At 44.5% G+C, this 22916-nt stretch overlaps 1 protein-coding gene across 6 annotated transcripts in view; it reads right to left on the bottom strand.

Annotated features, from left to right (window-relative positions):
- The window catches only part of bnc2 (basonuclin 2), a 165338-nt gene that overhangs the window by 79965 nt on the left and 62457 nt on the right, over positions 1 to 22916 (bottom strand). For 5 of the 6 annotated variants that reach the window (XR_006083003.1, XM_042318914.1, XM_042318911.1 and 2 more), the window contains 2 exons: positions 4683 to 4785; positions 867 to 1102 (listed from right to left, as the gene is read on the bottom strand). Coding sequence is in view for 5 of the 6 variants with exons in the window: in XM_042318914.1 (XP_042174848.1) it covers positions 867 to 1102; positions 4683 to 4785 (339 nt within the window). In the remaining variant the exon portion in view is untranslated. Of the gene's footprint in view, positions 1 to 866; positions 1103 to 4682; positions 4786 to 18290; positions 18684 to 22916 lie in introns of those variants that run through there. The other variant, XM_042318913.1, reaches the window with a different exon arrangement.

Raw genomic sequence — 22916 nt, 5'->3', positions numbered from 1 at the left:
CTCGTTCTTAACTAATTCATTCAGGAACACTTTGGTTTGGGTTTTGAGAGACCGAAACCTCTACCTTTGATTAAGAAATGTGTCTGACTGCAATTATATGGGAGGGAGGGAGGGATAAGTACAATGGTGGTTTTATAGTCTGCTGGCGTGACATTTTTCTATTCTATTTTTCATTCTGTTTTTTGTTGTTGTAGAGGGACACTGTTGACGGAAGTTGTTGGAAACAAAGAGGAAAATGAGAGAAATATTGAGCGATAGCTTTTTAAACACGTTCAATTGTTGCTACTGTTTCTTTGATAGATAGCCTTTGGAAAAGTACTGCGATGTTGAGAGTGATTTGCGGGCCCACTTGGTGACATATATAGAGGCTGCAATGAGTCTGAATAAGTGGACTTGTTAAACATCCAAGAGAATCACACACACTCACATCTGGGAGTGTGTGTGTAAATGATTACAGTGCATATTCACATCTAAAATATGTTATGTGTTCCATGTTCATATTCAGTGATCAGTTTGTAAGTGTGTATATATTTGATTATAAACTGGGTGGTTCGAGCCCTGAATGCTGATTGGCTGACAGCCATGGTATATCAGACCGTAAACCATGGGTATGAAAAACATGTATTTTTCCTGCTCTAATTAAGTTGGTAACCAGTTTATAATAGCAATAAGGCACCTCGGGGGTTTGTGGTATATGGCCTATATACCACGGCTAAGGGCTGTGGTATATATCTCTAAGAACAGCCCTTAGCCATGGTATATCGGCCATATGCCACACCTCCTCGGGCCTTCTTGTTTAAATATTACGTGTTCCTGTGTGTTTAGCTAGTACGGTTCTAGTAACACACGTCTGTATCAGAGCCTACCTGCAGTATGTATCCCCTGACATAGTCCCTCAGGGTCCAGCCCAGGCCGTGCAGTATGTGGAGCACCTCCTCCTGCTTCAGAACACTGAACAGACGGTCCAGCAGGATCTTCAGTCTGACCGGCACCGCCTGGGTCCCGTACAGCATCAGGCTGCTGATGTCAAACACCACGTTGGACTGAACTATCTCCACCTGGGTGGGGTGGTACAGGTGCTGCGTGCTCAGCTTGTCCAGTGCTGGGATGAGGGGACAAGGACACATCAACATGAGTAGGCTTAAACATACATACAGGACATACTAATTCAATGACAGTTCATTAGTCAATGAAAAACAGCCGTTTTGGTTAAGAAAATGTGTTTATGTTCTATGTTTTTATGGTTAACTTTGAATCCCGTCCTGAAACCCTCTTGCATATACTCTGCAGGTACACACACATGCAGGTGCCTAAACACAGACACTGCCAGCCTCACCGGGTAATGACTATCACGTTTCCCCCTGTCTCCAGGCTTCTCTGGGAGGTAACAGACCAGGGAGATAACAACACATCTATGAGATCAAATGTAACTGACTGCCTTTCTCTATGTAGTCTCTGTCTCTCTCCTATCTGCCTCTCCTCTTTTCATCTCTCTCTTTCAATCTCTATTTGCACCTACAGTGTCCCTCTCTCCATCTCTCCCTCCCTCAAAGTGCCCCATCTCCCTCTGTCTGTGTCTCTCCTTTTCAACCTCACTTTATTAAGTAAGTATGGAAGCATTTCACTGTTACTATGGAAGCATTTCACTGTTACTATGGAAACATTTCACTGTTACTATGGAAACGTTTCACTGTTACTATGGAAGCATTTCACTGTTACTATGGAAGCATTTCACTGTTACTATGGAAGCATTTCACTGTCAGTATGGAAACATTTCACTGTCAGTATGGAAACATTTCACTATTACTATGGAAGCATTTTCACTGTTACTATGGAAGCATTTCACTGTTACTATGGAAGCATTTCACTGTTAGTATGGAAGCATTTTCACTGTTACTATGGAAGCATTTCACTGTTACTATGGAAACATTTCACTGTTACTATGGAAGCATTTCACTGTTAGTATGGAAACATTTCACTGTTACTATGGAAGCATTTCACTGTTAGTATGGAAGCATTTCACTGTTACTATGGAAGCATTTCACTGTTACTATGGAAGCATTTCACTGTCAGTATGGAAGCATTTTCACTGTTACTATGGAAGCATTTCACTGTTACTATGGAAGCATTTCACTGTTACTATGGAAGCATTTTCACTGTTACTATGGAAGCATTTCACTGTTACTATGGAAGCATTTTCACTGTTACTATGGAAGCATTTCACTGTTACTATGGAAGCATTTCACTGTTACTATGGAAGCATTTTCACTGTTACTATGGAAGCATTTCACTGTTAGTATGGAAGTATTTTCACTGTTACTATGGAAGCATTTCACTGTTAGTATGGAAGCATTTCACTGTTACTATGGAAGCATTTCACTGTTACTATGGAAGCATTTCACTGTTAGTATGGAAACATTTCACTGTTACTATGGAAACATTTCACTGTTACTATGGAAGCATTTCACTGTTAGTATGGAAACATTTCACTGTTAGTATGGAAACATTTCACTGTTAGTATGGAAACATTTCACTGTTAGTATGGAAATATTTCACTGTTAGTATGGAAACATTTCACTGTCAGCATGGACACATTTCACTGTTACTATGGAAGCATTTCACTAAGTATGGAAACATTTCACTGTTACTATGGAAACATTTCACTATTACTATGGAAACATTTCACTGTTAGTATGGAAACATTTCACTGTAAGTAATTAAGCATTTCACTGTAAATAGTAAGCATTTCACTGTAAATAGTAACCATTTCACTGTAAGTAATTATGCACTTCGCTGTAAATAGTAAGCATTTCACTGTAAGTAAGCATGCATTTCACTGTAAATAGTAACCATTTCACTGTAAGTAAGCATTTCACTGTAAGTAAGCATGCATTTCACTGTAAGTAAGCATGCATTTCACTGTAAGTAAGCATTTCACTGTAAATAGTAACCATTTCACTGTAAGTAAGCATTTCACTGTAAGTAAGCATGCATTTCACTGTGAGTAAGCATTTCACTGTAAATAGTAACCATTTCACTGTAAGTAAGCATGCATTTCACTGTGAGTAAGCATTTCACTCTAAGTAAGCATGCATTTCACTGTAAGTAAGCATTTCACTGTAAATAGTAACCATTTCACTGTAAATAATTAAGCATTTCACTGTAAGTAAGCATGCATTTCACTGTAAATAAGTAAGCATTTATCTTCCCCTCTACCCTGTCTCTTCCCCTCTACCCTGTCTCTTCCCCTCTACCCTGTCTCTTCCCCTCTACCCTGTCTCTTCCCCTCTACCCTGTCTCTTCCCCTCTACCCTGTCTCTTCCCCTCTACCCTGTCTCTTCCCCTCTACCCTGTCTCTTCCCCTCTACCCTGTCTCTTCCCCTCTACCTATCTCTCACGTCACCACCTCTCTCCCATCACCACCTCTCCACCTTACCCTCACTCACCTGCTTTTCTCTCCATCCTCCTCTCTTTCACTCCTTTTTTTCCCATCCCTCCCTTCCTCCCACTCCTCCCTCCCCTCTTCTCTCTTCGCCTGTCTGTATGACACCTGGTTTTGTCTCCTCTGATCCCAGGACAGCCTTTCCGCTGACGAGGGCTTTGCCTGACAACACACTCTGCGAGACACGAACATCATAAAAAATGAAGAACTGCTTGTCAGAGTGGCTGCCAATGCCGAGATGAAATGAAAAGTGGGGAGAGCGAAGGGGAGAAGGGCCCTCTGACAGTTCAGAGAAGGAGATTAAAAATATTCAATGGGGTCCTGTGCTGATCGCTGAAGGCCCTCTCTACGCTTGGGCCAAACAGGTGTTTTCTTTTATCTTATTTTCCCCTCTGTTCCCTCCTTTCTATGCTTTCCATCTTCTGTCTTTCTTTCGCTCCATGTCCTTTTTCCTATGCCCCCTGAACAAGTCATGAGGTTGTCTCTCTCGTGGATATTGTTCTAAAGTAGTAGGTACAGGTATGACTTAGAACCAAAACACTTAAAGTTTTTTAATAAAAAATATATAAAGTATTTAAATAAAATACACAAAGTATTTAAATAAAATACACAAAGTATTTAAATAAAATACACAAGTATTTAAATAAAATACACACAGTTTTTAAATAAAATACATAACGTTTTTAAATAAAATACATACACAGGACAAACACTAAAGTTGAACGGTATCTCTCTATGGTAACAAAAAAATCGAATAAACATATTTATCAAATCTTTGATGTGGTAAAAACGTATTGAATCTTCCCTTTTAAGCATTTATATGAACCTGTTACCTGTAGAATCTACGAGGGGATAACACAGCCCTATATAAAAGATGTAGGCACTGCATATTATACTGATCTCTTTAGTGACCCTGTATAAGGAGAGTACAGCTGTGTGTGTCAGGACCTCTCTGCTCTCTCCTCTGGCTAAAGAGGCAGGTTTATGAGAGCATATAACTTCACAGGACTAAAGAGACAAAGAGAGAGAGAAAAGAGAGACAGACTAATATGACAAACTATTGCAGTTATTGCAGTTATACACTATTGTTAAAATGATTTCCTACCATACCACACAATCTTCTTTGTAAAAAAATGTCATAATATTTCATATTACAACTACTGTACAGATAATCTTGGACAGAGTGACTCCCATCACCCTGGTTAGTAGGTCGGCAGAATTCAAAATGGCCGTCTCTTACCGTGAGCCACCCAGCCGTGCTTGCACTGGTCACATGTACGCAGGTGGATCTTTCCTGGCTGGAAACACTCACAGGTGCAGTTCACCAGAGTGCAGCGAATGGCCTGTAGAGACGCAGGGGGAGAGGGAGAGAGGAAGGCCATGTCAATCAACTGATCATACAGACAGAGAGAGAGAGGGAGGGAGGGAGGGAGGGAGCAGGGAGAGGACAGAGCTCAGGCTACAGAGCACTCATCAATCAAGCAGTCACACAAACAGAACTGAAGGGTTTCACGGATAGACACCGTAACAGATGTACACCAGTAACACACAGTCACACAGAGAGCTCATTTCTCAAGATTTATGTACTGCAATAGCTTTGAATTGTTTCAGCACAGTACAATTTGTTTATTCAATTACATTTTAATATTACAATTGTAGTACTAATTTCCCTTGTCAGTCCCTGTTAAAAGCCTTCTGACGAATTCACTATGACCAGATTTCCCACAATACCCTTTGTATTATCTAATATGAATTATTTAATTAATTCATAACCTGACCCCACCTGAGCTGACAGAAACACTTTTCTTTTCTCCTCATTGAATATCTCACTTGTTTTGACTAAGTCACCATTAATCAATAGTAGAGGCTGAACTGGAGCTGAACCCTAAAAGCTTTTAGCAGTTAGAGGTCAAGTGTCTAGACAGCTCAGGAGAGTCCAACTCAGTCCACCAGAATCTGAAGGACTGGTCTGTCAATCATAAGTGCTTCAAAGTCTACAGGTCGAGACGTCCGTTTTACAGGAAGAAGAGGTCTGTTTTACAGGAAGTTGCTCTAAATGCTAGGCTAATTCACACCTCTATGGTGGAGGTTTATAGTGTGGATTTCACTGATGGAAATGTAAGATTTGACAGCTAAACATAGTTGGCATATGATCTGCCTCACACCATTCTTCTGTGAGGTCTGTGTAACCACGTTAAATACCAACAATATCCACCATGAACAAGGATTTAGAGAAATGACTGTGGTAGAGGCTTCCAAATGTACACCGCTCCAAGCCACACATTTCTCATTGACACGAATTCTGGAAGGCATAGAGGACTCTGTACTAGGAACGAGGGAGAGAGGGGGAAAGGGGGGGGAAAAATCCCCAAAAGCCAAAAATGTATATTAATCAATGTTGGCACCCCTTGCCTTATCAGTCCATTGTTATGTTAAAAGATGAAATTGATAAATTATAATAATTACATTGAAACCTCTCTCTTTCAAGACAAATTGCTTAAAGGAGAGGGGGAATATTTGTGGTTGTAGCGTATTAGCGTAGCGAGACGCTGCTATGGAAGTCATCCCTTTTCCAGGAAGAGTTTCATTCTAACATGAAGTCAGCGCTAACATTTTTCCTTCCAATATTTCTGTAGCCATCGACTCACAATCTTGAATCACAGACCGAATGGAGCCTGAGGTGTTGATAACATAAATAAATAACTTGGTAGAAATAGCACTGATTCAACAGCATCCGGATTGTATGTTTCACGTTTGGTGAAAAGGATGTGGAGCCAATCCCAAATGTCTAAAGTCTGTGTTTATGTGTTAGACTGCTTAGGGCTGTAAAATCTTCTGTAATCACACAAATGACAGAGGAAAACATTCAACCACGCTTGTAAAAGGGAATGATGTGTATTATAGTAGATGATGGATATGATTGCGGCCTCTTTATTTTGACAGGAAAATCACAATCATGTCCAAGGTTCTTTGTCATCACGTGTGTATGCACGAGGGTGTGTGTGCATACAGTACATGGGTGCGTGTGGATAAAGTATGTGCGTCTTGTGCGCCCACTTCAGAATAAGTCTGCCGCTCTTCTCTGCACAGAGAGAGTCATCACAACACCAAAAGGTGAAGATCTCTTCTAACGTTACATCAACCTCTCCGGCCTCTAGGTCACCAGGCTGCTCGTTATGGAGCACACCTGTCACCATCGTTAGGCGCACCTGGACTCCATCACCTCCATGATTACCTTCCCTGAATGTCACTCCTTTGGTTCCTTCCCCAGGCGTTATTGTTTCTGTTCCTGTGTCATGTCTGTGCGTTGTCCGTCTTTTTTATTTTGTATTACGTTGTGTTTATTTATTAAAACATTCAATCCCTAAACTTGCTTACCCTACTCTCAGCACACATCGTGACACACACCTCTTACACTACAGTCATTTCCCAGAATGACTTTAGGAAGTTCACCGATTTACCACACACACTATCTTATCTCACTGCAGCTGATTTATCGCCTGTGACCGGCAGTGTGACAGTGACGCGACACACACACAGGGTCGTAGGTCGTAGTCCATGATGCAGATGACCCATATTTCACAAGGACCCATCAGCAGTTACACATCACTGAGGGACAGCAGTAACACAATCACAGGAACCAGTGTTCATACCAACACTGAGGGACAGCAGTAACACAATCACAGGAACCAGTGTCCATACCAACACTGAGGGACAGCAGTAACACAATCACAGGAACCAGTGTTTACACCAACACTGAGGGACAGCAGTAACACAATCACAGGAACCAGTGTTCATACCAACACTGAGGGACAGCAGTAACACAATCACAGGAACCAGTGTTCATACCAACACTGAGGGACAGCAGTAACACAATCACAGGAACCAGTGTTTACACCAACACTGAGGGACAGCAGTAACACAATCACAGGAACCAGTGTTCATACCAACACTGAGGGACAGCAGTAACACAATCACAGGAACCAGTGTCCATACCAACACTGAGGGACAGCAGTAACACAATCACAGGAACCAGTGTTCATACCAACACTGAGGGACAGCAGTAACACAATCACAGGAACCAGTGTTCATACCAACACTGAGGGACAGCAGTAACACAATCACAGGAACCAGTGTTCACACCATTACTGAGGGACAGCAGTAACACAATCACAGGAACCAGTGTTTACACCAACACTGAGGGACAGCAGTAACACAATCACAGGAACCAGTGTTCACACCATCACTGAGGGACAGGAACCAGTGTTCACACCATCACTGTAACACAATCACAGGAACCAGTGTTCACACCATCACTGAGGAACCAGTGTTCACAACCCATTACTGAGGGACAGCAGTAACACAATCACAGGAACCAGTGTTCACACCATCACTGAGGGACAGCAGTAACACAATCACAGGAACCAGTGTTCACACCATCACTGAGGGACAGCAGTAACACAATCACAGGAACCAGTGTTCACACCATCACTGAGGGACAGCAGTAACACAATCACAGGAACCAGTGTTCATACCAACACTGCACATGGCAAAGGACACACTTCTACATACAAGTAACATTCTAACCTCTGCTAGTGTATTGTACCTGTTCAGTATACTGTAATACAAGCAGTCAACGTTTGATAGGACTCAATATCAAACAGAATGACATGCTGTGACCATGTCTACATGTAATCCCTCATGCCACACGGTGTTAGCCATGTCATTTGACTGCAGTACGTCAAGTATAAAGTGCCACTCCACTGTAACATGACCGTGACCGTAATAGGATTAAAAACTCTAGGTGTTTTAAACCAGATTAGCAGGAGGGAGGTATCAAAGTGAACACGAGCTAATCCCAGATTAACCACCACATCCCACCACATCCGCCCAGTAGGTTGGCATCTGGGCAGACAGGGACATCGTTTAGGTTTTGGCAAGGTGGGAACGGGGATTACACCTTTAGTGTGTCAAACTGGTTGTCTATTGCAGGTGTGGCATAAATCAGGTACCCCCTCTGGTTTCAACCATGTAGCTAATCTGTAGAGTGTGCCGGTTTTGCTTTCTGCTACTGTTGTTTGTCTCCCTTCGGGCTCGACCGGTTTGATTTGTCCTGCTTGCTAACAGGTTGGATTTGTCCTGCTTGTTAACAGGTTGAATTTGTCCTGCTTGCTAACAGGTTGGATTTGTTCTGCTTGCTAACAGGTTGGATTTGTCCTGCTTGCTAACATGTTGGATTTGTCCTGCTTGCTAACAGGTTGGATTTGTCCTGCTTGCTAACAGGTTGGATTTGTCCTGCTTGCTAACATGTTGGATTTGTTCTGCTTGCTAACAGGTTGGATTTGTCCTCCTTCTAACATGTTGGATTTGTTCTGCTTGCTAACAGGTTGGATTTGTCCTGCTTGCTAACAGGTTGGATTTGTCATCAGACGATTCTCTATTTATTACACACACTACTACTTCCTCAAAACAATCTGATCTCCACTTCCTATCATGATAGGACACAAAAACGAACTCCAACACAGAGGTAGGTCAAAGTTGTACGTTTTTCCTCAAACCAGCATTACATGCTAGACAACAACACAGTCCACTATCCTAATTGCCACTTGCTAAAGCCATTGTATAAAACAGAGGCAGCCAGAGATGAAATTAAATATCACACACATGCACCCCCCTGTTTACACGCTGGGCTGTGTGATGGTTGACGAGATAGTTAAGGAGGTCGTCTAATATAGCAATTAGAGCCCTGGTGTCTGCTGTGCTGCTGCTGTGACAAGGCCTTCTAATCAATGACTTATTACGCTAGCCTAGCAGCCTAATAGCACCTCTCATATCTCCCCATTAACCAGACAGGCTGAAGTATTACAGGCTAGTTAGAGGAGAAGGGCACATCTTCTGCTGAACAGACACTGGGGGGAGAGAGAGGAGAAGGAGAGAGAGGAGAAGGTGAGAGAGAGAGAAAGAGAGAGACAGGAGAAGGAGAGAGACAGAGAAGGAGAGAGAGAGAGAGAGAGAGATATGTAGAGAGAAAGGGAGAGCGAGAAGGGGAGAAAGAGAGAAATAATCTGCCTCTTGTCACCAGCCTACTACTGCTCTTGACTAACACACTATATTATTTGGAGTGTGGGTTCATACCTACACTAGAGACTGTCTAGATTATTTGGAGTGTGGGTTCATACCGACACTAGAGACTGTCTAGATTATTTGGAGTGTGGGTTCATACCGACACTAGAGACTGTCTAGATTATTTGGAGTGTGTGTTCATACCTACACTAGAGACTGTCTAGATTATTTGGAGTGTGTGTTCATACCTACACTAGAGACTGTCTAGATTATTTGGAGTGTGTGTTCATACCTACACTAGAGACTGTCTAGATTATTTGGAGTGTGTGTTCATACCTACACTAGAGACTGTCTAGATTATTTGCAGTGTGTGTTCATACCGACACTAGAGACTGTCTAGATTATTTGCAGTGTGTGTTCATACCGACACTAGAGACTGTCTAGATTATTTGCAGTGTGTGTTCATACCGACACTAGAGACTGTCTAGATTATTTGCAGTGTGTGTTCATACCTACACTAGAGACTGTCTAGATTATTTGCAGTGTGTGTTCATACCGACACTAGAGACTGTCTAGATTATTTGCAGTGTGTGTTCATACCGACACTAGAGACGGTCTACAACACATGAGGGGAGTAGCGGATGTGAATGTAAAACAAAGTAGTTCTTTAACAGGACTAGAGGATGGGAGTGAAGGAGATAGAGGGGTTCTGATGATGCAGCTCTCCAGCCTCCCCCTCTCTCTCTCTGGTTTCTCTGTGGCCAGGGTCTGGACTGAAGCTGATCTGGGCTGGGTCTGGTCCTGCACAGTCGTTCATATTGGTCCCCGCAGCCCTGCTGTGGAGCGGGAGGTTGTGTTATCAGCAGCCTGGCTGGCCAGATACTGGAGCATTAGTCACTATAGTGTCTCGCCAGGGTTTCCTCTCTAGCTCACTGCTAAAGGGGGACAGTGAGGGAAAGGACACAGAGAGGGGGGTCAACGTGTGTGTGTGTGTGTTTGTGTGTGTGTGTGTGTGTGTGTGTGTGCGTGTGTGTGTGTGCGTGTGTTGTGTTCATCCTGAAACACTAGAAAAATGAGCAGCAGGGGAATGGGCTACTTGTTCTCTCCAATGTCCATTCCGTTAACTCCTCTGGCCTCAGAACTGTCCTGGTAATGTAGAGACATCTACATGATATTCACTGTCAACTCCGTTATTATATGACACCTTTAAATGTCACCTCCGTTAACCCTCGACCTATTTCAATGTCAACTCTGAAACTCCAACTCCACTCCCACCCTAAAATGTCCACTCCCTAACAGCCCCTTTGCGTCCTCTATTACAGTACAAAACCCCACTTGTCCCTGTCCCAAAAGTCCACCCCTTAACTCCTCTTCTCCACACGGTGTCCTCCATGCATGCAGAGGGAAGCCAGCCAGACCAGCTGGGAGAGGCTGGATGGTTATTGTTCCCTGTCTCAGATTTAATTGAAACCTTTACCCATGTTGAACATGGAACCACAGACCACATTTCTTTGGTAGAGAGTAAAGCAAAGCCGAGAGTTAAATGAGATCCCTGTCTGTGTGTGTCTGTGTGTGTGTGTGTGTGTGTGTGTGTGTGTGTGTGTGTGTGTGTGTGTGTGTGTGTGTGTGTGTGTGTGTGTGTGTGTCCGCAGCAGCTCCAACTTAAATGTGTATGCCCAGGTCACTGTAAAACACTGGGAGCATCTTGTCCTCTCTTCCACCCGCAAGATACTATCTCATCCATGAGTTAGCTGCTGAAACGCTGTCTGCTTCCTGCCAGAAATGTGTGTCCAACGTGTGCAGGGAAAGCAGGCATGGTGCGTGTCATAAAGCAGGCCCTGGCTCTCTCTCGGAGAGATAGTCTCAGGACTTCATAGAGTCCATATTGAAACCAGGTGACAAATAAAACTGTGTGGGATAAAGGAGGTCTTTGTAGCAGACGCAACACGCCACAAATTCAGAGGCAAATTTTTGCTTGTTTGGCTTTATACGTTGGGTCTGACTTAAAACGGAACTTTCTTGCCTTCCAATTCCTAAATGCTGCTGAGTAAACAACGATTAATCATTTGTTCGCAGGCTTTTGGTATAAAACGCCCAGTTACAAGGGAAAGGGAAAATGTAGTCAACTTCGAACACAGGCCTCTCCTTCTGCCTTTCAAATCCCCACAGCACAACACCAGTCCTCCATGTCAGTTCTTTGCTTTTTGCTTCGCAGCCACAATGACAGAGGTCCCTGTCCTATGTGCAGCTGTGCGACTGGGCTCTGACACGGGGCAGAGGGACCAGAGTTATGCTAATGGGAACCAAATGGGGCGTGAGTCTCCGGTGGATTACAGAAGGAGGAGAAGAGAAGCATGTGTTTTCCTGTGTTCACCTGGGACCCCTCTTTTTCTTTCTTCCCTTTCAAATAGAAAAAGGAATAACCCTGTCTGTTGTTCCCATGTAGGGTCAGTCTGTCCATGTCTTTTTGGTTTTGCTCCCTAATCTACCCCCTCACCCCCACCTTTATTGTCATCAAGTCAGGCCAATTAGACCCTTTGTTTACATTCATTCCCTCTCTCAAGTTATGTTCAGCACAACACTGCTTACATCTGAGCAGAGAAGCACCATACTGGAAGAGAGAAAAGGGAGAATAAAATACACACGTGAAGAAATAAGGGATTAGGAGGAAAGATGAAGACAGATGAATTTCAGATGTTTTTGACGCGCCCCTCTCATTCCTGTTGTGCCTTATATGCCCTACTTGATCGGATTTCATCGCCAGCTGTGACAGCGCAGTGGCCAAGCGGCATACCAGCGAACCTATACGGCCCGTATAGAGTCCCAAGAGTCCTGGACTAAGATCCTAGTGTTCTTGAGACCTGAGAAGACGGAGATGACAGCGGACGGGCTACATGCCAGTTCTGAGACATCAGACAGACTGCAAGGCCTCATGGGTATTGGAGAGACAGGGAGAGACATGACAGTGACAATGTTTTTGTCCTGTCGACGTCGTGACAATGAAGTGAAAGCCGGTACTGACCGGCTTGGAAGAAAAGCAAGAGAACTAGATGTTAGACATTTTACCTTTGATTTAGAAATTGTGTTGTCATCTGTTGCTAGTGGTTTTCAGTATTATTATTTTACATATATGGATATATGAGAACAAATATACACCCCAAAGATTAATAAATATAGTAATACCCTACCTCAACTTTGAACTATTATAGACCTAATATTTGTGTTTGGGTCAGCTGAAAGTACACCCCCACTAACAGATCTACCCTGTGAGATTGTAGTCACCCAAAACCAGATAGTTCTATTGATACGTATTCTCCTTTACCGTTACCGTATTCTCCTTTACCGTTACCGTATTCTCCTTTACCGTTACCGTATTCTCCTTTACCGTATTCTCCTTATTCTCCTTTACCGTTACCGTTTTCTCCTTTACCGTTACCGTTTTCTCCTTTACCGTTACCGTATTCTCCGTTACCGTTACCATATTCTCCTTTACCATTACCGTATTCTCCTTTACTGCTAAGGGGAGTCACAGGAAGACAGATATTTTGGGGGTGATGTGAACACTTCTCAAAGACACGTAGGTAAAAATGGGATCCATGATGAAACTTGGTGAGTCTGAGTGTATTCCAGGATAGTCATGCTTCATAATGAAAGGACCCAGCTGGCTATCCTATTGTGTAAGACAGAGACAGGGACACAGAGACTGAGACACAGAGACTGAGACACAGAGACTGGGACACAGAGACTGAGACACAGAGACTGGGACACAGAGACTGGGACACAGAGACTGAGACACAGAGACTGAGACACAGAGACTGAGACACAGAGACTGAGACACAGAGACTGAGACACAGAGACTGAGACACAGAGACTGAAATACAGAGACACAGAGACTGAGACACAGAGACTGAGACACAGAGACTGAGACACAGAGACTGAGACACAGAGACTGAGACACAGAGACTGAGACACAGAGACTGAGACACAGAGACTGAGACACAGAGACTGAGACACAGAGACTGAGACACAGAGACTGAAACACAGAGACTGAAACACAGAAACTGAGACACAGAGACTGAGACACAGAGACTGAGACACAGAGACTGAGACACAGAGACTGAGACACAGAGACTGACACAGAGACAACTGAGACACAGAGACTGAGACACAGAGACTGAGACACAGAGACTGAGACACAGAAACTGAGACACAGAGACTGAAACACAGAGACTGAAACACAGAAACTGAAACACAGAACCTGAGACACAGAGACTGAGACACAGAGACTGAGACACAGAGACTGAGACACAGAGACTGAGACACAGAGACTGAGACACAGAGATTGAAACAAAGACACAGAGACTGAAACACAGAGACTGAGACTGAGACACAGAGACAGACAGAGAGAGAGAGAGAGCGAGAGAGACACACAGAGTTAGAGAGGACAGTTCAATGGCAAATCCCCAAATCTGCTTATCCTCACCAGTCATTCTATTGCTCTCAGCTAACACACTAGATAGATACAAATGTGATGTCAGCTCAAACAGGGAGTGGTTAATCATATCAAGTGGAGGAGTGGTGGAGGGAGCCTCCATTGATCTCCTCCCTCCCTTGTATACATTTCTGAGCAGAGGGAGAGAGAGAGGAGTGGACAATCTCTTTGTGTTCAGACCAGCCCAGGCCATGGTCCCGTTTGGCTCTCCTCAAAGCCAGAGATCAAACCATGTGCCCAGTGACAGCACTGTCCAGAGATACTAGTGGAGTTCAAAGAGCCGAAGGAGGGCTTGGAGGGATGGACGCAGGCTAGACAGTAGGTAGGGGGCCAGTGTGGTGGAGGGTGGATTGTTGGTAGGGCAAAGAAGGGTGGGTGGGGGCTGGAGACCGGAGGGGAGGTGGGGCGCCAAGGGGGAAAATTGAGGAATACGGTTGAAGTAGGGTAAGGGAGGGGTAAGGAGGTTCTGGATAGGGGCGGGAGGATGGCCTAGCTATATGGGACGGCCTGTCACTGATCTCTATCTCCTCCCCGCACCTAACCCCCCCTAGCCTGCTGCCGTCACCTGCTGGTCTTGTCCAGGTGTTTTATAGCTATCTGGAGGCACTGGGAGTACAGACGGAGAGAGGACTCTGCCAATCCTTTTGTCTGGCTCGCCGCATTCCTCACCCACAGATGGTGGACATGGACACAGACAGACAGGCGGACAGGCCAGGCAGGGAGCACAGTACAAGAGGAGCACTCTGAACAGAATGTATGATACGTTGTTGGTAATGAACGGTATTATTAATAAACTATTAATACATAATAAAGTTATTATTAGTAGAGTTATTATTGAAATCAAAATGTATTTGTCACATGCGCCGAATACAACAGGTGTAGAGCGTACAGTGAAATCCTCAGTAGTGTGATCAGTGTGAGGAAGGAGAGATTTATGGCTTCAGTGTGTTTAAGAAAATGCTACAGGAAAATGTGTTTTGCTTTTTAAATGTCTGTTTTTGTTTTGCATAGAAGTCACACTGGGTGCTTTTTTTATGATATCTCACACTCACAACAGGAAGGACAAAAACAACTACAAAGAATTCAGTCTGCAGGAAAATAATTCCCATGAAATGACTCTAGAGGGAGGGAGTATAGCTCTCACCTGCTATTCCTACTCTTACTGAACATGTTACTGTTCAATGTACCCAAATAATAAGCTAGTCCCCTGATTACAAACCACACACATAGAAGGAACCCTGATCACAGAGTACACTCAGGGAGTTCTGTCTCCATTATCCTACTCAATGTACAGGAACTAAAGAAGTGAAATAGAACTCACATTGTAAAGCGGAGTTCCCCTCCAAATAGCAGGACTTTGACTCTCATTCAAGTTCCTTAGACTCAGATTGCTTATAAAGGAGTCTTCAATTACTAAAAGTTGGAACCAGACACAGTCACAGTCCCTTTGAAAGACGAACAATAAAACAAAATACAGATTCTAAAAGCACTTGGAGGGGAAATTCCACCAATAATGTTACCGAACCGAAACCTTTTCAGGTGATCTAAAATCTCTCAGGCTGAGTTTACAAAGGCAGCCCAATTCTGATATTTTGTTTGGTCAAAAGAGCAATTAGTGAAAAAAGATCAGAATTGGTCTGCCTGTGTAAACGCAGCCTTATTGACAAGAATGAATAATTAACACATTTTCTGATCATTCTCTAAAACTGAGTGGAGAGGAGGAAGGGGACAGAGCTGCGTGTCGCACACCTGCGTTGACTCCACCCCCCCGACCTTCAGCCTATCAGAGAGTGTCCCTCCTCACCAGATAAGGGCGACACGTCTCCTCTGCAGGCCCTGACACCTGCACTGATTACCCAACACATTATCAGTGGTTTAGTCAAAACTGGCACAAACAAAGTCACCCACTAACGTACACCTGCAGAGACAAGACAGTGACCTCGAGAGAAGTGGTGACATGCAGTCACAGAATTCAAAAAGAACAGGTTTATGACAGAGGCCCACTCTAGTCTTATATTGTAAAACATGACGCCTAGCAATAAGTCAGTAAATGCGTGTTATAGTCTTCAGCTGTACTGCATATGGTATGAAAACATGCTAGGCTGAGTCTGGGAGTAACTGAAGGAGTGACACGACCACACAGTGTGACCGCCAGCATGTTGGTGCTAGAGAGCAGTAGCAGGTCCAGAGAAGTGAGGAGAAGAAAGAAGGGAGGGAGGACGGGAGGGAGGGAGGGAGGGGATGTTTTTTGGCGGAGTGGAAGAGTGTTAGGGATGAAAGTGTGTGTTGACAGAGGGGTAGAGATGACCAGCAGCATCTGCTCTCTCTCCTAAACACACACACACTGGACACACACACGGGAGGTATTAGTCAGAGCCTAAACATCTCGCACCCTCGGCGACCCCGCCAGGAGGGGACTTCTCCGTTGTCGACGGTTGTTGGCGTGGGCGATGGGACACACAAGGAGGGAGGCGGTTGACGGGAACCTGACGACAGCCGGCCCGGGTCAGGAGACTCCCCTGGTGAACTTTTAGTCAGCGCGCCGGTCCCCAACACACTACACACACACACTCTTCTGCTCCTAACTCCTAATTCATACTCCAAGCCCACACCAAACCTGACAAGTCTTGGAAGAGCTCCTAGATTTAATCTTGCAAATAGTTTAATATTTTTTATTTGTCCCCTTCTCTTTTCATAGCCAAAAGCCTGTTCTAATTGTTTGTAAGTCATCTCCAGATTATGTATGTGTGGGGTTTTGTATAAACTGAAAACTACCGTGTGTTATGTTATTGACCCACGACCCACAGCGCAATATTTGTTTCTTTCTGAGGAGCAAACAAATATGTCAGAGTCGACATTAGCATCTAAACACCTGGGTTTCCTCACAGACCAGCTGTGGTAATACAGGCCAGCTGTGGTAATACAGGCCAGCTGTGGTAATACAGGCCAGCTGTGGTAATACAGGCTATGCTGTGGTAATACAGGCCATGTTGTGGTAATACAGGCCATGTTGTGGTAATACAGGCCATGTTGTGGTAATACAGGCCATGTTGTGGTAATACAGGCCATGTTGTGGTATATACAGGCTATGTTGTGGTAATACAGGCCAGCTGTGGTAATACAGGCTAGCTGTGGTAATACAGGCTATGTTGTGGTAATACAGGCCATGTTGTGGTAATACAGACCAGCTGTGGTAATACAGACCAGCTGTTGTAATACAGGCTATGCTTTGGTAATACAGACCAGCTGTGGTAATACAGGCTATGTTGTGGTAATACAGACCAGCTGTGGTAATACAGGCTATGTTGTGGTAATACAGGCCAGCTGTGGTATATACAGGCTATGTTGTGGTATATACAGGCTATGTTGTGGTAATACAGGCTATGTTGCAGGCATGTTGTGGTAATACAGGCCATGTTGTGGTAATACAGGCCATGTTGTGGTAATACAGGCCATGTTGTGGTAATACAGGCCAGCTGTGGTAATACAGGCTAGCTGTGGTAATACAGGCCAGCTGCGGTAATACAGGCCAGCTGTGGTAATACAGGCTATGCTGTGGTAATGGCCATGTTGTGGTAATACAGGCCAGCTGTGGTAATACAGGCTAGCTGTGGTAATACAGGCCAGCTGCGGTAATACAGGCCAGCTGTGGTAATACAGGCTAGCTGTGGTAATACAGGCTAGCTGTGGTAATACAGGCCAGCTGTGGTAATACAGCCCAGCTGTGGTAATACAGGCTATGCTGTGGTAATACAGGCTATGCTGTGGTAATACAGGCCAGCTGTGGTAATACAGCCCAGCTGTGGTAATACAGGCTATGCTGTGGTAATACAGGCTAGCTGTGGTAATACAGGCCAGCTGCGGTAATACAGGCCAGCTGTGGTAATACAGGCTAGCTGTGGTAATACAGGCTAGCTGTGGTAATACAGGCCAGCTGTGGTAATACAGCCCAGCTGTGGTAATACAGGCTATGCTGTGGTAATACAGGCTATGCTGTGGTAATACAGGCCATGTTGAATCAGGAGAACTTTGTCCTTAGACATCATTCACAACCACAAACAAACACTTTTTGGGTGTATCACTGGACACTCCGTAATGACCGTTCCATTATGACATCAACACAAGCTTGCACGAAAATCATCCAAATAAGGTCATTCATTTAAAACGTCCAGTTCCAATCCAAGTCCCATCTGACCTTTGACCTCAGGATGTGGTAACATGTCCTCACCTCCATGTTACCATGCCATTCAAAGCCCTGAACTAATAGATGTCTCAACTGTTGTCTGTAATTACCTGCATAGTGAGATGCCAGCTCCTGATCCGTACAGGAGGTCCCCGGTTCAGATCCTGCTATTCCAAGGTAAGCATTCCTTCCATTAGACTATACACACCCCACTGAAACACGCTAGTGAGAGAGAGAGAGAGAGACTCTGCGCTGTACTCAAACCCCATGGCTACATTAGTGCAGTGACAAATGTGCAAGTGTCCCTCCCACACCCCAGCCACACAGAGAAGGAGAGGAGAGGAATGTAGCCTGTGACTAAAGGAAAGTCCATCTGGGCGCTTACTTCTTTATCTGCCTTTACAAAGTTCACAGATAGAGCGACTGAAGTAGAGGTGAGACAATGTCTTGGTGTCACAGGTCAGTCACCACGAGAGAGAGAGAGAAAGGGGGAGAGAGAGAGAGGAGTGGAGACAGAGAGAGAGAAAGAGAGAGATTTGGAGATTGAGAGAGAGAGAGAGAGGTGGAGACCGAGAGATAGAGAGAGAGGTGGAGAGAGAGACAAAGAAATGGGGTGGGGAGAGAGAAAACGAGAGAGAGTGGGGAGAGAGAGAGGAGAGAAAACGAGAGAGGGGGAGAGAGAGAGGAGAGAAAACGAGAGAGAGATTGAGAGAGAGAGAGAGAGGTGGAGACAGAGAGATAGAGAGGTGGAGAGAGAGAGAGAGGAGAGAAAACAAGAGAGAGAAAGAGAGAAAGATTTGGAGATAGAGAGATTGAGAGAGAGAGAGAGGAGAGAAAACGAGAGAGAGGGGGAGAGAAAGGGGAGTGACAGAGAAAGAGATAGGAGGCCCTGTTGCGACAGCGAACCTCTCCAAAAGTGCCAAGTGCACACTAATATTTAGTCTTGGCGATGCATACCAGTATTTCAGTATCTAAACATTACAGTTCTCTATAGAACTTCACACTCGCAGGGCAACTTCAACTTCCAATCCACGACTATGGGCTTGAATGACTTGTTACAAGTTGTAAAACTCAGAGTGAAGCAGACTCAACATATGCAACAGGGAAGATGGTTGGTTGAAGTTGTAAAACTCAGAGTGAAGCAGACTCAACATATGCAACAGGGAAGATGGTTGGTTGCCAGGGATTTGATTGCCATCCTGTAAATCGACCCGACCAAATTACCAACCCACCACCCAGGGGCCCTCCGTCGGTCCACCTCATAAGAACTAGAGGGGGGCTCCTTTTAGCAATTATAAAGCTATCGACGACTCGCTCGACATATGTTTGTGCGTCTTCCAGGCTTCTAGCATTAAGTCATTATCTGAACAAATTGTGACAGACTTTTTTATTGCCACCCAATCATGAAACATGCGCCAGTGGCACAGCTCTTAACGAGTAGCATGTTACTCCAACCTACCCCCCTCCGTCCCCTCAACTCTGATTCCTGCCTCTCATATTTATAATTTTACCACATCCTAACAATAACACGGCCTGGGACTGGTGCAGCAACAACATGTCGGGGCCTCGCCGGCCCTAATGGATCGCATGCGTTACCGCGGTAAAGCCTGTAAGTATTACCAGCTGCGACACTCTCTCTCGTCCTGGCAGCAGTGGTGGTGGGGGGGGACGAAACAAGCGGACTCATCTAAGTGCAGCTGGACCAGAGGGGGGAGGAGGTAAAAGATGGGGAGAGTGGAGGGGAGACAAGAAACCACAAGACTTCGTGTTTCCAGCTGCCTTTCTCAGGAGCTCGGTTTTCTCTCCTCCCGGTTTTCGCAGGGCTCTTTTTGTCCCCTTTTTCAAAGAAAGAAAGAAAAAAGCACCACCCCTCGGCCCTCCCGTCCTTCGGCCATCTTTGTTTGGACAGGGCTCTGGAGCTCCAGAAAAGCTCTCTCAGATGTGCTGAAGTAAGGGAAAAACCAAACAAACTGGCTCTTGCACACACTCACACACACTAGTACACACACACACACACACACACATAGTACACACACACACACACACACTAGTACACACACACACACACATAGTACACACAAACCGTGTGACTGCAAAAAAATACATTCAGTCACACGAGCTCACCACCACACATATACTTCCACACATATGTTCATATCCAGACAACATGCATGCCAACTCCACTATCGCCCAGGGACAAATTAGCATGGAAGCAAGAAAAGCGCCCCCTAACTTCCCTCTTCACTGTGGCCTGTAGCAATAGGATATAGGATGCATTCTTTTTGACATCGTGTGTGTGCCCTCGAATCTTCGGATCACAGCACAAGGCGAATTTCGAGCATACCTCGACATGTGTTACCTCTTTGTAATGTTGACTTTGTACGGCTATACGAGTTGTGATACTGGAGCCAAACACTGGGCCTGGCCATGGGGCCCTAACCGGCCACCCCGGCCCCAGCTTCCTTCTTCGTTAAATAACAAACACCCAGAGTGAACCGTGAAAACAGAGGTTTTTTTAAACACAGCACCACAATAGAGATCTATAAAAGCGTATTAAAATAAACCCATCAAATGTCACTCAACGCTGCCTCTAGCAGACATTAAGTCCCCCTGCCCTCCTCGCTAAATTTGAAATGTTATTTGTCCGATTCTGTTTCCTTGCTGTGTTTCTTACAAAGCCGTGGGATTTTGGTGAATGAGAGACTCTTGCCCAATGTTGATCTAGTAACATACGTATTTAGTAAGAGACAAAAGTGTTTCCTTGAACTAGCTTTGAGTCGCTATTGTTTCAATCACGTGGCTAACTGCTACTGGGTCTGTGTGAACTGATAGAACTGATATAGAGCAACTAAACCATGATCATTTAGAGTAAATGGACAAATAGATAGAAAAACATTGGTCATATTTCCAAAATGATCATGGTATTAATGTTTTAAATAAACAAACATGTAATATTGTATTGAGAGAATATGAATATATTTCAACCTTAAAATTTGTAGTGGTAAATGTTTTAGGGAGTCCTTGAATTTGGCATTAAGACAATCCAAAAGAAGTACTTATAGAACAGATTTGACCCTTGTTTGTTGATTTTCTTTCTCTCCTAGCGCCATCATTCCCCATCTCCTCTTCTCTTCCCCCTGTGATGACTTTGCTAATATATTTGAATAATGAAGGCGAGTCATTTGAATATTCCTTCAGTATTAAAAAATGATGTTTTTACACGATGCAGCAATATTAACCCTCCGTAATTGGGCTCTTTGGACTTTACCAGGAGAAATACTAAATTATTTACTTATGTCGACAAAATGTCAGAGACACGCATCCAAAAATAATTACCAACGTTTCAGACAATGTTGTTTTGATTTTTATCTCTCCCTCTGCTGTATGTGATCGGACTTAAATAGAGTATCCCCTGATCTGTGTGTGTGTGTGTGTGTGTGTGTGTGTGTGTGTGTGTGTGTGTTCTGACAGAGAGCTCTAATGAATTCTAGTGAAGGAACAAAACGGTTTGAAATATTCTCCATGTTTCATGTTGTGTGTGGACTCTGGAGAATCTCTCTCCAATCTTCTCTTGTCGTATTAATAATGAAGACTAGTATATTGATTGTTTACAGCTGGGGGTGACTGACGTTACCGCGCTTGGATAGCACTTTACACCGTCGAGGGTCTTTGTTGGGATAGCGTTTACACCGTCAAGGGTCTTGTTGGGATAGCGTTTACACCGTCCAAGGTCTTTGTTGGGATAGTGTTTACACCATCAAGGGTCTTGTTGGGATAGCGTTTACACCGTCAAAGGTCTTTGTTGGGATAGCGTTTACACCATCAAGGGTCTTTGTTGGGATAGCGTTTACACCGTCAAGGGTCTTTGTTGGGATAGCGTTTACACCGTCAAGGGTCTTTGTTGGGATAGCGTTTACACCGTCAAGGGTCTTGTTGGGATAGCGTTTACACCGTCAAGGGTCTTTGTTGGGATAGCGTTTACACCGTCAAGGGTCTTTGTTGGGATAGCGTTTACACCGTCAAGGGTCTTGTTGGGATAGCGTTTACACCGTCCAAGGTCTTTGTTGGGATAGTGTTTACACCATCAAGGGTCTTGTTGGGATAGCGTTTACACCGTCAAGGGTTTTGTTGGGATAGTGTTTATGTAACGGATGGGAAACGGCTAGCTTAGGTAGCGGTGCGCGCTAAATAGCGTTTCAATCGGTGACGTCACTTGCTCTGAGACCTTGAAGTAGTAGTTCCCCTTGCTCTGCAAGGGCCGCGGCTTTTGTGGAGCGACTGGTAACGATGCTTCGGAGGGTGACTGTTGGTGATGTGTGCAGAGGGTCCCTGGTTCGCGCCCGGGTATGGGCGAGGGGTCTAAAGTTACGGGGATAGTGCTTACACCGTCAAATAGTTTATCAATGGTCTTTGTTGGGATAGCATTCTTTGTTGGGATAGTGCTTACACCATCTTTGTTGGGATAGGGGGTCTTTGTGGGATAGTGGGGTCTTGTTGGGATAGTGGGTCTTTGTTGGGATAGCGTTTACACCGTCAATGGTCTCTTTGTTGGGATAGCGTTTACACCGTCAATTGGGATCTTGGTCTTTGGGATAGCGTTTACACCTTTATTGGGATAGCGTTTACCAGGGTCTTTGTTGGGATAGTGTTTACACCGTCAAGGGTCTTTGTTGGGATAGCGTTTACACCGTCAAGGGTCTTTGTTGGGATAGCGTTTACACCGTCAATGGTCTTTG

The sequence above is a fragment of the Oncorhynchus tshawytscha genome, unplaced genomic scaffold, assembly GCF_018296145.1.
Source record: "Oncorhynchus tshawytscha isolate Ot180627B unplaced genomic scaffold, Otsh_v2.0 Un_contig_5990_pilon_pilon, whole genome shotgun sequence".
Classification (NCBI taxonomy): Eukaryota; Metazoa; Chordata; class Actinopteri; order Salmoniformes; family Salmonidae; genus Oncorhynchus; species Oncorhynchus tshawytscha.
Note: the sequence above shows the minus strand (reverse complement) of the source record. Positions and strands in the feature narration are given on the sequence as shown.